This window comes from Heterocephalus glaber, unplaced genomic scaffold, assembly GCF_053883595.1.
Source record: "Heterocephalus glaber isolate CG9 unplaced genomic scaffold, H.glaber_assembly_v1.0 deba00000331, whole genome shotgun sequence".
Lineage (NCBI taxonomy): Eukaryota > Metazoa > Chordata > Mammalia > Rodentia > Bathyergidae > Heterocephalus > Heterocephalus glaber.
This window is the reverse complement of record NW_028258142.1, coordinates 28,269,882-28,288,528: the sequence shown is the minus strand read 5'-3', so window position 1 is coordinate 28,288,528 and position 18,647 is coordinate 28,269,882. Positions and strand designations below refer to the sequence as shown.

Below are 18,647 nucleotides of genomic sequence, written 5' to 3'. Positions count from 1 at the left end.
GGCCCTCTTAGAGACATTTTTAAATTGTAAAAAGTGATTTTTAAAGAATATTACTCATTAACCTAACTGGAGTTCTGAACAACTTAATAGTTATCTTCACGAGATCTAAAGATTTATCAAACTATTTATATTATTCCATATTTATAATATCCCATAATTTAGCTACATCCATTTATGATTTGGCCAAGTTCTCTTGCTCAAAATAATCACATACAGGAAATAGTCCCCTGAACTTAAAATATGTATGTGGGTGATAATTACTATTACTGCATGAATTCTCCTTTGTCTACTTGTAATTAAACTTACATAATAATCATTCTGAGTTTGTTTTGGTGTGACAAATAATCTATTTTAGAATGTACTTATACAGCAAAAAACATTATTTTAAATTTTTTTCCTCTGAGTACTTACTTAATAGAAATCATCACATATAACTTTGAATATTTATCAATCTTGTTTCAGTAAAGCATTTACCTTAATATGAAAACCTGTTAACAAAACTGTCAATTTGTCAGCTTTATTTTTTTTTTGGCTGGAGACTGTCAAAATCTAATGATATTAATATTATTTTTTCTCCCACAGTGGAACACCCTGACAAAATGGCTAATGACCAAGGTATGGTAACTCAATCTGTCATTTTTTCCTTCCTGTATCAGTCCTATCTGTTGGAAATGTCAGTCATTACTTTGTATTCCTCTTTTTACCTGGGCCATACACCTGATGAGGCAGACACTGGCGTGGTGATTAATCTTGTTAATGAAGTTCTGCTTGGCTGAGGCTTCAGCTCTGATAAGGAAGATGTAAATTTTCTTGAGAGGAAATTGTTTTGTCTCTATTCTGAAGGACCAATTAAAATGTCAAGCTTCTTTGTATGAAATAAATTTTTAGTCTCTGTCTGCACTTCTGAATAATTCACATTAAGTATAATTAAGCTCAGCATAATTTTCAAGCTGCTCTTGCACCCTTTCATGAGCTATGGATTAAAGTTCTGTGGTGCTACATAAATCATGTGTGCTTTCCCTCTGCGATGATCCTCTTTGAACAAATAAAACAAAGTTGGGTCAACTTTTTAGGGCATGATAATTGCTCATTTTGAAATCAGAAAGCTTTTATTCTATGAATGAGATGCTAGTCTGATTCAGAGTATTTTCTCTTCCTTCTGCTCTTGATAAAAGCTGATATGTGTAGAGAAGCAGGGATGGTTTTACCCAAAGTTGGAGATAAATAACTGTTATCCTTCCATTCAGAGGTAGTTAACAATCTGCTATTAATCTGATTTGTATACTGATAAATTAGGATTCTATTATCTTTAGAGAGGATTACTAGAGTGCTGAGGGAGAATGAGAAGAGTTCATGAGTTTCATCTTTTTAGGATGTTGTATTCTTCTAAGAGGGAGTTTGGAAGTACTAGTAATTGGTTGTCCTGTATTTACTGTTTCAAAGGTAGTAGTTTGTCATTAGTTTGTCTTCTACTTTGGACATCAGTATTCTGTCAGCAGAACTAACTCACAAACAATTTGTTGTATCAGGCACAATACTGTGCAGTGAAAGAAAAACATTGCTTTGGATATGGATACTTTTTAACTGACAAGTGTTAAATATCTAGATGTTGATTCTCACTAAAACAGAGGCTACTTTCATGAGTAATTCTTCAATAATCCTGTGTTCAAATTTTTGTCTAGTTTCTTGTACTTCACCTCCTTGTAATAGAATATGGCTAGTGGTTCACAGGTGGAATAATAGAAATGATACACTACTTGGCAATGTCTAGCCATCAAGATTTCCATTAACCCAGCTGCTCCTGCCTGCTCTTCCACTGGAATTATTGTCATAATACCAGTATCTACTAAGTAGTAATATTTGTTTTTTTAAAGTTGATGAGTAGTTATTGTAATTATCACAGTGCATATTTACCTAGGTAAATTAAATATTAGTGCTGGTAAATCCAAACCTGGAATAATTAATTAATTCTTCTAATTAATGAATGAATAATTAATTAGAAGCAATTTTATTATTTGAGTTATAAAATAATTTAAATAATCTCTATAACCCTCACAAAAATGAATTTGGAACATCCACAACTCCTAACTTTTGAAAATGTATTTGGAAAAAATATGGAGAGAAAAACTACACACTGCTTGTTATTTTAAAACATCAAATACATATTTTTAATTGGATACTTTATCAAAGACAAATGGGTAAATTATTCTTCCTTTCCTCTCACCTGACCCTACATATTTCTTACTCAACTTCTCACATTTGCAGTGAAGTCGGAAGTATTTTCAAGAACAAAAGAAATTCCAAGGAATTATTGTCAGTGGCTGAGTCTATTCACAAATCCAGACAATTGTACCTTTCTTCATCTAATATTACTTACATTCTGTCATACACTGTGATCTTTTGGGCCTTCTTCAATCACAGCTCGCATACATTTGTTCAAGTTGATAAATTCTAAATTTTACATCAACTTCAAAGCACTTGAGTAAAATTGAGAGGGCCTGATGACATATATTTTGGTAGTTTTAAGTAGTATCATTACATCTCTAGAGAGGAAGCATATAAAATTTGCTGGACATCAAAAGCTTATTATAAACAAAATTGGTCTTCTGAGTTGATGGCCAAGTACTTGAGAAGTAACCAAGATCAACAGTTCCTCTAAGAGTGCTGAAAATAATGAGAGAAGGCTGGCTAGGATGCTTGCACGCCCAGTAGAAAGCAAATCCATTGAATGTGTTTTCGCATGCCTACACTTAGAACTCTTTGCCCCCTTTTTCTGGAGAAATGATCCCACTGCTACATTTGGACAGGAGATGAGTTTCTGCTTCCCTCTGGGAGAAAAGTTGACACCGTTTGAGTCAAGAGTTAACCGCGAGATGAAGTTTACATAGAGAAGCAGGAGGTTAAATTTGACTTATAATGGAGAATGTGAGAAAAGTTTTGATTGCTCTGAAAACGTGGCTTTATACATTCTTGTCACAATTATATTTTTTAAGAACCTAAGATCCGATGTGAAGAGCATAAATATGAAAACAAACAGTCATTTATATTGGAATCAATTTTGACTTGGGAAAATTATTTTCTTCTGAGTAATAGCAATAGCAGTATGAAAATGATACACAATTATCATAGAGGTCTTCATCCTTTGATGTCATTGCAAGTTGCTGATATCTAGCATTTTCTTAACCCCTAACCTCTACTCTATAATTTTCCATTTTCCATTCCCATTCTCTCTTGCTCCATGTCCTAATTATCTTTGGAGATTCTTACAGGCACAAGTGGCCAATAAATTTGAAGATTTTTGGAGATTAACCACAGACTTTAACTTTTTGGAGGGTCAATGAGAAAGGAACTGCCCCGTAAAGTGGGTGTGGTGGGTGAGGAACAGCTGTGCTTTAGATTCTTTTTTCCTTTGCATGTTTTGATTGAAACAATTCCAGTTTGTCTGAATTTGTGTTCATGTGGGGGTGTGTCATAATGAAATGAATTCCTGTGAAACTCTAACCATAAGTCACTATTCTGAGCTTATGATTGATTCATTTAATCCTAACAATATCGTGAAAGATACTATTATTATTCCATTTAGCAATAAAGAAGCTGAAGCTCAGAGAGTTTAAATGAATTTCCCTTAGAAGCCCAGCGAGTAAGCAACAAGGGGATGATTCAGACCCAGGAAACCATGTTCCAGAAGCAATGATTTTAACCACCAAATGCAGTCATTATATATTTGTTACCTATATGCATTCACAGCCACCATGTTCATAGTGGACGTCTGTCTTTAAAGTTTCTGTATCTAAAGTTTTATGTATTGATATTTTTCTAACATTGACTTTCTTTTCCCATCTCTGTAACTATTCTAAAGAACAAAGCAAGTGTCTCTCACCTTAACCTGGAGCATATGATTCTACTTCTTTATCTCACAAAACAAAAGGGTGGTGTTAATTCCACTGTCTTAGCCCAAGCTGTCAATGCAAAATACCAAATACTAGGCAGATTCAACAGGGGAAATTTATTCTCTTAGAGCTGGTTGGAAGAACCTGATGAAGGTTGAGCAGCATGGGTGTTTGATGAAGGTTCTCTTCCTGTGTGCTGATGGCTACCTGCTCACTGTGTCTTTACACGACAGACAGCATCTCTCTGGTGTCTTCTCTTAAAAGGATACTGTACTAATGCCATCGAATCAAGGTCTTATGTGTATTACTTCATTTACTCTTAGCTGTTTCCGTAAATGCCCTATATCCCAAAATAGTCACATTGGAGGCTAGGTCATCAATATATGAATTTTGTAGGAGACACAGTTTGGTCTTTAGCATCCATAATAAAATGAAAACTTGTTATTTTACTACTGAAATAATTATTTTTTTACTTTTTCAGACAAACAAGTAGAAACTAATTTTATTGCTCAAAGTCACACAAATAAATTTGGAAGAGTTAGAACCCAAAATGTTTCTAATTGCCGTGGTTAACAATTATTCTGCTATAGACTGTTACTACACTTAAAAAAACAGCATTGTTGTTTTTCTAAAAATTGAATTTTAAATTTTTTTACACTTTTTAAAGCTTCTTACAGAAGCATTTTAGAAAATCTCTTTGGGCGTCACAGTGAAGGTTAGCATAACTATCAAATAAACCTACTACTCAAAATGATTACTAAATAAAATGTTTATTCTCAAGCAATTCTTTTTTGCATCTTTATATTCTGTGTAACCCCAAAATACCATTCTCTACTTTAAGGTGTCTATGTTTGAAAATTGGGATGAGTCTAATACAGACATGACTGCATGTGCATTTCCATGCTTGCCCTTTGTGGCAGTAAAGTGCTATGGTAAAGATAGAGAGCCATCAAGAGAGCAGGAAACTTTTAAAATGACCCATGTTCCTACTGAGATGAGTAATACAGAAAATGCCCACGTCCAGCACTCCCAAGTGTCTTTAATTCTCCATGACCCGCCAAAGGGGTGACCTGAAACACTGGGCAGAGAAAGAGGGAGACAGTGAAAAGCCAGTTGACAGATCCTGATGAAGAAGGCCTGTGTGAACTACTGTTCCAGCGGAAGGGAGAATGCTTCTCCTCCCAGTCTTGATAGTGGTTGATAACCCTCTGGCTTCCCCGTCCCCTGCCACTCAGGATGTGCCCCAAGAGCACAGGATGGAATCCGGTCCTTTAAATTTCACCACTGTTCCACCAGTGTGACCAGCTGTATGACTGTGGATTAAGAAATAAGTTCTTTCACATCTTCACCTGTAAAATGATGAGTTTTGTCCACATTATCTTTTGTGTTCTATAAAGATTCAAGATTCTGTAGCCTTAGGATTGGCATGAATATCAAAAACTCAGGCATAGCAACTTAGGATAATGTGGCAACTCTTATTAGTGACTTTCCATTATGCATCAATTGCTCTTTTATGCATTGTGCGTGTACTATCCTATTTAATTCCCCTAACAACCTCACAGAAGGAGAAAATGAGATAAAAAGAGGAGAAAATGTGCCCAAAGGCTCACAGTATGTAAGTGGTGAGGCCCAAATATACGTCAGGCTTCTTAACTGGGGAATTTTTGCTCTTAGCCATTTTACAATTTCTGGAAATGTAGTGCATTCACTGGATCTTACTTTGTTATCAAGAAAGTTAAATCTAATGGTATCATCATAAGATCACCTCATTTAAAGGAAAGTTCACCTCATTTAAAGGGCTTTGTCCTTCCTCAATAAGGTAGGCAGGCAGGGTAGTTAACACTACACCTGCCATTTTACACTTCAGCAGTTTTAATCTCATGAATAAACAGAATGTTAATTATTTCCAATTTCAGCGAAATAGGGTTTTCAATGCAATCTAGTCAGGCCTAGAGTTTAGTTAATGTAATCCAGACTTTGTAGGGTTTGGATTACAGCAGCCAGGCTTCTGTTTGAAAAATTGAAACCTTTAGCACCTTCTGATGGGAGCTGTTTAATTGAAAATTAAAGCTTCTTTCTACTCTATTATTGTGTATAGTTTCAATTCACTCTATTATTCAGCTGCATGCTGTACCCCCTTGAAAAACCTATTCTCATTTATGCTTTTCTCAGGTCTAAAATTTTGCAATTCTAGAAATTATGAGTGTGATGAAAAAGTAGAGGCGGAAAATGAGTGATGTGCTTTTTAAAGAGTGTTAAGTGCTTATCGCCTTCCCAGCAAGTAGTCAAGTATCTGCTTAAGGCAACCTCTCAAGAGTTTTTATGTTTTAATAGGTGACTGTGAAAGAATGAAACATAGTCAGCACTCATAGGAATTGATGTGATTCATGGTAGAATTTTAACCTTCTCAGACCTGCAAGTTAGACATTTTTGTTTACAGGCCCTCAAGTAATATTTCATAAGCACGTTCTTTTCTGTAAGACTCACTATATTGTTAGATGCCTTTTGCTTGATATAGACATTATCAAAGTACAAGGTCTTCCTGGCTTTATTTGCTGCTCACATCTGTCAGCCCTGGATGCTGCTTCCTTGGTTTGCTTTCCAAATGATGCTTGAAAATAAACTCATTATTTTTGCCATCAAGATCCTAGTAGTCTGTCCCAAACTTCCCTCTTCTAGCCTCACGGCCAGTATAACCCTCCACAAATACCAAAGTTAGTCATAAAAATCTGCCAGTAACTCTAGAATTAAAGTTTATTTGTCATAATTCCCTACTGTAACTGGTACTGTTCTCTCAGCCTTAGCAATATTTTCTTTCTCAATTGAGAAACCCTTATCTTTTAAGAATCCCTTCTCAATTTTATTGTTTTCCAAGAATTTCTTATTTTTCTGTTTATTCTTGTATCCATAATACCCAAATTATTCCTCACTATGTTGTTCACTTCTGATAGTTTGCCATTTTTGTTCCTGGCTCAAAAGCCAGATTTTAAATTCTCCAAGGACAGAGAACTGGTTTAATTCATTTCCACCTTCTCACCTAGTCTGTAATTTGGAATGTCACATTATCGTTATCCAGTAAGTGTTTGTTGAGGTAATCATGACCCAAATGTTTAGAGAAATAGTCACAGAGTCATATGGAAAGATAGGCTTTATTATCCAATAAAAAGTACAGGTCGGAGAATCCAGCCATAATGGTATTCATGACTGTTACTGATCTTAAGGAAGATAAAAAAGATGTCAGAGCATATATTTCCATCTGAGAAAACTATATTCAGCAATCATGTACTAAAACAAAAGATCAACAAAATAATAAGTTCCCTATGATTCAAGAAATGGCAGTCACTTTTGTAGATGATTTTAAACTCCTATGACCTTTTCTTGACCTCTACCCCTTTTGGTGTTCCTTGATAAAAGAATTATAAACTTGAGTTTTATCAGATGCTCATTGTACTAAGTACAGAAAGGAGAAAAGAGAAACTAGTGCATCCCAAAGAACTTTTGAAATTGTGTGTATGTAATGTGAAAAGAACTGAACTCACATTTAGCAAGACACCTAGCACAAGGCAAGGCATTGAACAATATTAGTGAAAAAAAGAGTAATTCTATGGGTCCATTTTCAAGAAGCTTGCTATATAATTGGGAGGGGGATATTAACATTCCCAGCCTAATGTAAAAAATAAAAAAACTCCAAATCAGATTGTACTGTCTAGGGCCAGGGATTTCTCTCAGTGGTTCCGCCACCTGTCTTGCAAGCACAAGGACCCAAGTTCGATCCCCAGTACCAAAAAAAGCCCAGATTGTACTGTCTACATATAATGTTACAGGATTTCAGATGGGAAATTATGTGGGCCATAATACAAAGGACTTCTTAAAACCTAAGCCAGCTTTTTAAATATATAATGTATAACTTGAATCTGTGTGTGAAATATTGTGGATAACTTCAACGGATAACATAAGCTGACCTCTTCTCTAGAGAAATCCCAGTTCAGGAAAGTCAGGAAGCTGGGGAGACAGGCAAATAGTGAAGATTGTAGAATGGGTTCAGAATGGAGACAACCTATAGGTACCACTTGGTGGAACAGTACAGTATAATAAAGAGATGAATTTATAATGATTTTCCAGTCTCTCTCTGATTCATTGATGTAGTTCCCAGAATTTCCTATTTTTTGACACATTAAGGACCTACTGTATATACTATCCACTGATTAAAATACCTTCAGTAAATCTTGGTTCCTTACAAGATAAATTCTAGACTTTTTGGTAAGATATAGAGAGAGCATTATTACTTTATCTCTGGCTTCTTAAATTCATATACCACATGCTTTTCTATTTGATAAATTTCTACACATCCTTTAATTCACATTTCAAATGTCACCTCCTCTGAGATGCCTTCCAGCATTTTTCTAGACATAGGAGTCATGATTCCCTGCTCCTAATAGGAGTCCATTACCCTGTTATACTACTGAGGGTTTTTTTTGGGGGGGGGTTGTACCAGGGATCAAACTCGGGTCCTTGTGCTTGTGCAACAGGTGCTGAAACCACTGAGCTAAATCCCGGGCCCCCTACTGAGTTTTTTAAATTTTTGAAAATGTCCAGGTGGTTGTAATTACTCACTTAACCTTTATCCTTTGCACTAATGTATGAACCTCTATAATGCTCATATTATGTCCCTCATGCTTAGAATAGTGGATCTTCTAAACACTTTTGTTGAGTGGGTGAATAGGACATTGGTCAGATACATGAATGAAGATGTGTATTCTGTCAGTGCCATTATTTTCACATACCAGCATTGCTGCCAGCAGGATGCTTATCCTGGTGTCTTCATTCTGCAGCTGCAACTACCAGACTTGTAGTCACTTGGAGAAGAAAGATTCCTCATACTCTTCTGGCTCTTTACCCTATGCTATGTGGATCTTCACTCAGACACACATCTCATACTTGCCTTTGGGATAGACTTGAAGATCACCCAGGAGAGAAAGGCTGTCATGGATCATTCTAGACTCTTGAGAGGAGTTGTTCTTTTATAAGCCACAAAACATCCTGGCACAGCCTCAGTGTTGTAGTCTGGTAATGAATTAACTCTTGACAAGATCCAGTCTTCCAGAAAAGTAGACATATTTAGATAAACAGAATGCTTTTTAGATTTTAATAAAGATATGACTGTATTTAGTCATGCTTTCTGGAACCCATATGCTGGCTATTATTTCAGATGCATGAGAGTAGTGGTCCCCAGCATTTTTAGCACCAGGGACCAGATTCATGGATGACAGTTTTTCCATGGACATAGATCAGGGGAGATGGGAGGACATTCTCTTAAGGAATATGCAGCCTAGATCCCTGATATGCCCAGTCCGAAGTAGAATCTGTGCTCCTATGAAGATCTAATGCTCCTACTGACCTGACAGGAGTGGGAGCTCAGTTGGTAATGCCAGCAATAGGAAAGGGCTTTGAATACAGATGAAGGATCTTTCACATCCTCTACTCATCTCCTCCTGTGCAGCCTGGTTCCTAACAGGCCACAGATCTGTTGGTGGCCAAGACTGGGGATTCCTGCAGTAAAGCAAGAGGACAGGTGAGGAGAACTGGTGAGAGGAAAGACTGTAGAGAGCATCACGATGTCATTAGCAATTATGTTATCTTTATTATATAACCTGTTAATTTAATTTTAATCAGATTTCATTCTAAATTATGTGAATAATTATAAAAATGAATAATCTTATTGGATGTTAGATATATAAAATATTATGATAGGGGTGATCAGGGGCAGTTGACAAGATTTTATAGCAACCAGGTAAAGAGAGATGGACTAATTATAGTTACAGTCAATAAGTCTATATTTATGAGCCTTACCTACTTGAGATCTTTAAGAAAGTTAATTGCTTTTCTGTGATCAAAATGTACTGCTGATCTGTTCAGGTTCTTTGGTCCCATAATATTTGCCTTTTGAGATTTGTCCTCTTTTGTGAGATGTCAAGAATGTAAAATAGAAAAGTATTGCAATCCATAATGTAATCGATGCACTCTTGGAAAATATAGATATTAGTATAATGTTGTTTTTACCTTGGTACTTAAGAAAAAATGCAATATTTGTAAAATTTTTTCTACCTTAGATTTCCCAGTCAACATTTCTTCACCTGGAAGGAGACCACATGTATGCTGTAGGCAGTCCAGACCCAAAATCAAGTTGTGATGTCAACCAGGAGCAGGAGTTAGGGCGATACATTCATTTGTTCAAATTGCCCATATGTTGGATGCCTACATGATCCAGTCTAATATCCTGATTAATATGTCAGACTTTAACACCATCTTTCTCTCTTAAAATTCATGGATTTTAATAACTATATGACCATTTTATTCCTGACATGTGGATGTGCAATTATAATGTGAGTTTTTAGTTTGATTTCTAAGGATTCTGTAAGTTTTTTCTTTAGCACAAGTCTATTCATATTTTATGACATACAAACAAGCAGTAAAATTGCAAAAAACTGCCTGTTATCATTAAGGAAAGGGTGGACAATGTCTCATTTGGTTTTCTTACATTGTGTCTGGCCCAGAATAGTTTACCAAGTACAGTACTATTTTGCAAATTACTGCTTAGACTTTCTGCAGGTGACAAATAAAACCAGAGTTTTCAAAGAAGGAAAAGCAACAAGGATTTATTGAATAATAAGGCTTAATATGTGGTACGGCTCAATGTATCCCCTTCCATAAAAGAATATTAAGCATTCACTGAACTTTCTTTTGTGTTTATTTGAAACAAATATATTAGACCTTATGAAAGAGTGAGGAGAACTCATTAATTCTTTTCTATTAATACATTTTAAAATATCCTAAATATTATTCTGCTTCCTGGATTTTGATACCCTGATACCTTTGTTCACAGTCAGCAGTGTTATCAACTGCATGATAAATTGATCACTTACACATATTTTCCAGCCTCTGATAAATCATATACTTGAAATATATCTCAATGTAATCTGTGTGTTGGACAGGAAAACTGTACTCAAGTGATGTGAATGGATATTCTTTATCCACTGGTTAAAAGAGAAAAAAATCAATTTCCATCATTATCACCAGAATTATGCTCAGAGAACCAATTCTAAGGATGAGAAGATAGATCTATGCTCCACATCCTTGGAAGGATAGATATTGAACACTGGTTAGATGACCACTGTGTTTGTGTGACTTAAGTTGTAGTCCATATATATTTCTCTAGAGATTGATAATGTGGATGTTGTTCTTCAGGACCCTCTCTTAAACCCATTCAGAAAAGACAGATTAAAGATTGCAATTACCACATCCAGTTTCCTTCATGTCCTCTATGTATTAACTTTCTACTATCTCCTCCTTGAATTTATAAACATCCGCAGAGAAAAACTTGACTTTAGCACTGAAGTCCCAGCTGAATTAATCCATGGTGCATGCTGAAAATTTTTTATCATGGGAAATATTTACCATCTGTGCTGCAAGTAGTAATTTAAAATAAATGTGATATTGTTTCTTTATACACACACCATAATAAAAATATAGGAACAGTTTTTAAAATGATATGTAAGAGACAGAACAAAGATTGAATTGCAAAATAGTAATAACTTCAAACGTGTACAGAGGATTAATGCATCACAAAATATCTTAACTGATATTAGTCACCAGACATTGAGAGCATAGCATACATGTTACTTTGTTCACTCCAAAGAACACAACAATGAGCACACTTCCTCAAGGTGAGCACAATATTTCTGTTCATTATCTTTCCTCAATTCAGAGAGCAAGGCAGGAAAGTCATGGAGATTTTAACTTTTGTCCAAGGAAGTATATTGCTCCTGCCAAAAAAGAGATTAAAATAAAACTCTTTCTGAAATCTAGTCTTTAAATTGATATGAAAGGTAACCCCTGAATTAACTTTGTAGTTTATATTTTCAAAAATCAAAGAGGAAGAGTGTGAAATTTCTGGTTAGGATATATATATATATAATTTTATATATATAATTATATATATATATAATTTTGAATAACTCAAAACTATCCATAAGCTACATTTTTTTGAAATTGACCATAACTCCATTTCTATTGTTTAATTTTTTTTTCTGTTACTAACCATTCCAAATTTCAAAGCATAAGGTAAAAGCAGAAAACATTTGCTTTAATTATTGAAACTTTCTGGCAAATTTTTTTTAAATTTTGTTTTATTTCTTGGGTTTTTTTTGTAAAATTACCTGGATGAAATACTACTTAGTTAAGTGAAACATAAATTCATTACTCTTCAGCATCTTCATTATTTTTCTCATATTCAGTTTGTGTTAAGAAATCATGGGCATATACTAATGCAGCATAGCATTATTCTTTATAATCTATAGAATGAAAATCATATAGTACATTTTGATCACTATTCATATAAAATATTATTTCAGATAAAAAAGCAAAGAAATACTATTTTTCAGTTCTTTGAGTCATGCTAGCTTTGAGGAAAAAGACATGAAATTTATTATATTTTTTCAAAGAAGTTACACTTAAATATTCAAAGAATGAATTTAATTATTTGAAATTTTAACTTCAAAAAAGTTAAAGTTTTAGAATATGAAAAAAGTAAACATGCCTTTTAAAATAAATATAATTATGGAAACTATAGCATAATGCCAAAGAAAATAATACATTATTTTTAATTCCAGATAGATCTTTTGGTAATTCTAGATAAAGGAAAAATGTTTTAACCCAATGGATTAGTCATTTTATAGTAATAGATGGATTAAGTTATTCTTAAATCTTTAAAGTCAGAGTAAATTAAAAACTGTGTGCAGTAGGCTAATATTAAATGTGAATAGACTTGTTTAGGCTGTGGACACAGTGAACCCACTCTGTCTGTTTTAGCAGGATCCATAGCTAATACATCATGTATACCCCCTTTGCCTGAGGATCTAATCTAGGGGATGGTTTTCATATAGTAAGCATTTAATGTTGAATGAATTATTACCAGTTTAATAGACTTTAATAAAATTAAGACCTCTGAGATAGGGCAGTAGTTTATATCTTTGCATTAACTCCCAGTCCAGCCATCTTCCAAATACTAATTACTCCTCTGTTCCTCTAAATCAGAGCTCATGAAATTAACCATGTTAACTGAACACATCAAACACTGTTCCATAACAACAGCCCTTAAAACTGCTTGGCCTCCTAGACAATATCATGCAATAGCCTTTTCTCTTCAGTCTCCACTATCTCCTCACTTGATAACTTTGTGGTGCTTATTTTACAACAGTAAGAGAATCTGTCCTTATAGTTAATGTTATTTTTCTGTAAATGAAGCCTTCCTGGAATTTAAAAAGCATATTTCAGAGAATGGAAACTTAGTGCACAAAATTAAAAATTGATTCCTTTTTATTCAGATCAAGAGGTCCCAGGCTCATCTATACCTCAGATGGGTTTTGTTTTTTTCCATTGAAGGGGTATAAGAAATTTAAATTACTGTAAATTATGATCTTGCTCATTGATGATAGCAAGTTTTCTTAAGCACTTTCTATGGGGCTTCTTAAAAGTTACTTAATTTTCTTTTGTGCTATCAGTCTAATTTTAGCCAACGAATGTTAACCCCTGTTAATACATTAGCTTCTGTGGGTACAGTGTTCAAATGTTAAGCCACTCACTTATTTAGAAGCATTTCCAGAGTTTCTTTATCTTACCCAGTACTCTGAACTGTGTTTTTTTTTCTGTCTATTGAAATTAACAATGCAATCAATAACCTGGCTATTGCACCTCTAAAGGGTGCAGTACCCATAAAGCTTTACATCTAAGTTATTTTTGCATAGGCTTGTGGGCTTGTTTTCACTTTCACCCACAAGCTAAAGGGGAGAGTTAGAAACTTCATTAAAAAGACATTTGTCCGGATGCTAGAGGAAGAGGAAAATACTCCATAGGCTATCTACCTAATTTCTAACCAATGTGGGATTACTCCCAACAGGAATCATTTATTGCTTTTCCTGGCCTAAGTGATGAGGTTGTTAGTATCTCTTTTGGCTGACTGCTTTGCAATCTAGCTGCTTTCAATTATGAAAAAAATCATCTTAATATTCATATAGGACTTCTGTCTCTCTTCATTTTTTCCAACATTGATCTCAGTGTCTCCTGGGCAAAGCTTACTTGCTGCTCATTGAAACTTCAAATATGTCAGAGTTACATAAGCAAGGCACCACTTGGAAAAGGACTTGTCCACATTTTAGTCAGAGACCAAAATTTTTCTAATTGCTCCTCATTTCAATTATCCTTCTCACATCCATATCCTCTCAACTTCCACGTTTTTGTACACTCAGTCCTTGGCCCATCAGACTAAATGTTCCATTTAATGCGAAGATATAATTGAATGTGATTGGATTTTTTCATTGCTTGGTGGAATCTTGATGTCCATTTAACTTTAGTTCTAACTATCAAAAAATTGAAAATTGTGAGTGTATAGTCAGTGAACAGAATTCTAAGTTGTTTCTTCATGGCTCTTTTGCAAATAAAATAATGAGATCTTGGGAAGGCTTTAGTAAAAGGAATGTTTAGTATGCAAAGAAAAAAATGTCACAAGACTAGGACTTGAAAGTCATGAATTAAAGTAAAATCTATAAAAGTGAGAAAGTAACCTGTTATCATGGCTGACTGCCCCTGTCAGTTTCTTTACATTCTCCACTGATTAGAATTGCTTTTAGAAAAAGCCTTTTGAAGCAAATAAAGTGGGGGAATTAGCTGTATTTGGTATGTGTTTGCATACAATGTCAATTCTCTAATATTTCTCTTAATTGGTCCATCTATATATTTTAAAATTCTAATTCTAATAAAATAATTACAGTTTTACACATGCATCAATAAAATGGATTACTTGTAGTAAGACACCGTTAATTAAATTTTGGATGATAGTATAATTATTTTTAATTTCTGACCCAGTTCTCTTAAATACTGCTTTCACAACTGTCAAACAACTACTAGAAGGCAGTATTCTCAACAAGGTAACATTGAAGAAGACTGCTTCCTTTGGTGATGTTATTTGTAAGAAATAATCAGAACATATAGGTTGAGATCTTCCTTCGATTTTTAACTCTCCATCTGCATCTTAATCCCATCCACCTTGTTTGGCACATTAAAATTTTTTAAAACTCTCATATCCCTGGTATAAGATAAAATGTGCTGTTTCCTGAGAGGAAAATAATGGGAGCTGGTCATGAAGTCATGTTAGATGAATGACAGTAAACACTGAGCCCAGTGACACATTTTTCTCATACATGCAAAGTATCATTTTCGTCCAGGGATTTAGCTCAGTAGTTCTGGCGCCTGCTGTGCAAGTGCAAGATCCCGAATTCGATCCCCGGTACCAAAAACAAAGTATCATTTTCCCGCAGGTATGATGGTATTAATAATGTCAGACTTTCTTGAGGTGGACAAAATAATCTTGATTAGCTACTGTATATTTCAAAATCTTTGTTCATCTCGTCTGTTAATTTTGTTTCACTTGTGTTTTCCTGGAGTATATCCACTAACTTTCTGACATCCCTTCCCAAATAAACAGGTCGTCATGGAGATGGAGGTTATTGGCCAGTTGATACAAATTTAATTGATAGAAGCACTCTCAATGGTAAGTATATAAATTAGATTCTATTGGATTAGATATACTAATTAAAGGTTAATTCTAAAGTTTCTGAAGTAAATTTTCTATTGACAAGTGCTAAGAACCCAGGACTTAGTAGGGATAATGGAAGTATTAATTTATTAGTAGACCTTTAGTAATTCTACCAGATGATTCTAATGAGAGATGGCAGATGTATTAAAAATCATCAGAAGTCCAAATATTTTACAAATGACACAGGTCTATTAAATACCTATATTTTAAAATATGATAATATATTTTAAATGTTTGCAACTACTTAATTTTATTAGAAAGAGATAAGTATGGTTGATTAACTGAAACCAACTAAGTGTAATTATAAATTAATATTACTGGGCTTTTACACCTGGAGAGTACATTTATTCTCTAAATCCTTGAGCATTTTATTACTCATTTTCTTTGATGTTATCAAGATTAAACATTTATTTTGCTCATTCTAGTGATAGAATACACATGTAGCTGTTGGTTTTTAGGATGACCAGATGAAGGTTGTACTTAGAAATGTACTAGGAGCTGTTTGATAAGGGGGGATGCATTCCAGGACCTTGTTCTTAGTTTGATAGAAACAGAATCTTTGAAAGGATATGGTAATACTAGCCAAGTTTCCAAGGGAGTAAAATAAAATCTTTATATATGTAATTGTTATTATTGCCTGGTTCAATTTGCTAAAAAAAATCAAATATTCAAAATGTAATGATGAACAATGTGTAGATGGCACCAAGTTTAAGATACTAAATCTTCAACATATAAATGAAATCTCTCTCTCTCGTGTGTGTGTGTATTATCACATGATTATTTTCCATTGTCATTCCTTACTCTGATGTAAAAACTTTCCCATTTGATGTTTACTACACATGTATAAACATCCCTAAACTATATTACTTAACATGTTTATAAACTTAGAGGAATGTAATCATATCAAATGTATTTTGCTGAGACCTGCTAATATCTCTAACTTTGCTTTTAAGATTTACCCAAGTGTTTGCAAATAGCTCTAGCTCATTTACCATTGCTGCTGTACAGTATTCTAACTTTACAGAACAACACAATTGGACCTATTTAGGAAGCTTCATGAGAGATTTGATTACTGAATAGATAAATTTCCATTTGGGTGATATCTTATTAAAAACACAAATGGAAGCCAAACTGTGGTCTAAAAGTTGTTTTTGGAGCATGAAATTAAAATAAGAGGATGAGTTAAGTCATTATTTCTTAATATAATCTACCATAATCTACTGCATCCACCCCTTCAAAGAGAAGAAAGAAATACATATGTGTGTGTATATATATATGTGTGTGTGTATGTGTGTGTATATATATATACTTGTATATACAAAATGAATATTTATGAGAATATCTGAATATACACAAACGCATCTGTAGAGTAGACCAAATGATTGAACAAAATTTAAAGGCTTAGTTTCACTACCCTCTGGCCAATGGAACACTCAGGAGTGTATGCTTACTTGTTGACCCTTCCTTTCAAGGTATTTTCCTCGCTTTTACTTAAACCCTTCTCACTACTAATGCCTTTTACCTAAACTTAGACAAGGACATTTTATTACATTTAAATTTTTCTTGGTTCATTCTTGTTTGTGTAACCTAGTTCTTTAAATTGGGCAATTTATAAGCAACAGGATTTCTTGGTCACAGTTCCAGAGGCTGGAAAGTCAAGGTCAAGATGCCAGCAGGTTAGGTATGTGGTAGAGGGTCATATCTCCTTCATAGATGATGCATTCTGTGTCCTCCCATGGTGGAAAGGGCAACCATGTTCCCCCAGGGATCGTATATGGGCATTAATCCCATTTATGAAGGCTCTGCTCAACTTAATCACATCCCAAAGGCCCTATTTGTTAATGCCTCCGTAGTGGGCATTAGATTTCAACATAGGAAGTGGGGTGGAGGGGGACAAATATTTAAACTATACCAAGCTTCCCGAATATATATTCTAATTAAGCCTCTCTAAGACTATATCCAGAATGTTCTCTCAGGGATCCTCATATCCTATTGTCTGGAATGCAGGCCCTCCTTCCCGACTTAAGTAACCCTTGTTAAGCATAATACTTAGCTCTGATAATCTGATATATACAACGGGCAGTGTGAAAGTTCTCAGCAGGAAGATGAGGGATGATTTGAGACTTAAAACATTCCAGTGGTATGCTCCATATGATGGGATTAGATAATAATAGTTCCTCCCCCAAAGTTTGCAGATTTTATTAACTCAGCTTCAATTTTTACTTTAAATCTCAACATGGTACCAAAAACTCTTCATGCTTTCAAGCAGTCGGTCAAGGAATGCTACTAAGGCTTCACTGAATTCAGGCTTCTTGTAGTGAGCTACAGGCATAAATTGAAAGACAGACCATGGCAGGAACAATAAACAGGCTGAATTAAGGATGAGGACAGGACAGAGAAATATGCTCCAGAGAGACGAAAGATGGTGAGAAAAATCCCGGGGATAGACATAAGGGTAAAGGAAAGATATTGTTGAAATAGTACAGGAAACTGTAACTGAAGCATATTTTACCTTAGATGGAAAGGTTCTAGGTTTGGAGTCATGCAGAGAATAACACTGTCTTCTTTAGAATCATCCAGCAGGGCCAATTTTGAGATGCTGTTTCTACATGACCTTTCAAATTGGAATTTATCCCTAATTATGGGCATGGCCACAGGACAGTACTATTTGAAGGGACAGAGCCCCAGGAAATTAAAAAAATAATCAGTGTAGATAACAGAGAAAAAGTAATTATCCTTGAGTAGCTTTCAACCGCCCCCAAGCAGTGCTTATGAGTGTGCAAGGGTGGAACACAAGTAAACTACAGACACAGAAGTGTGTGCTTTCTTAAAGCTTTGAATTATTTCTATTTGCCTATGCATCAGAGGTTAAACAGAACTTTATAAAAAGCTCCAATCTCTATGTACATATGCATCTCTGTTTGTATATGTATAAGAAATGAGAATTGTTTTAAATTTTCCTGGGCTTTGTGTATTTTTAGTTGCCAAATATGGTGATCCTGATTTTTGGACCAAGCTTAAAAGTTTGGTTCTATTTCAACATTCTCTTCAAAATAAAATGAACTTTTGGGCAAAAAGAAATCTCATTTTACACTTTCAGTTTCTAA

The 18,647-nt window shown here is 34.6% G+C and overlaps 1 protein-coding gene across 8 annotated transcripts in view; it reads left to right on the top strand.

Annotated features, from left to right (window-relative positions):
- Positions 1 to 18,647, top strand: part of Dcc (DCC netrin 1 receptor) — a 1,202,110-nt gene that overhangs the window by 1,104,229 nt on the left and 79,234 nt on the right. For all 8 annotated transcript variants that reach the window (XM_004855173.3, XM_021236635.2, XM_021236638.2 and 5 more), the window contains 2 exons: positions 583 to 615; positions 15,430 to 15,495. In XM_004855173.3, coding sequence (XP_004855230.1) covers positions 583 to 615; positions 15,430 to 15,495 — 99 coding nt within the window. The remainder of the gene's footprint in view (positions 1 to 582; positions 616 to 15,429; positions 15,496 to 18,647) is intronic.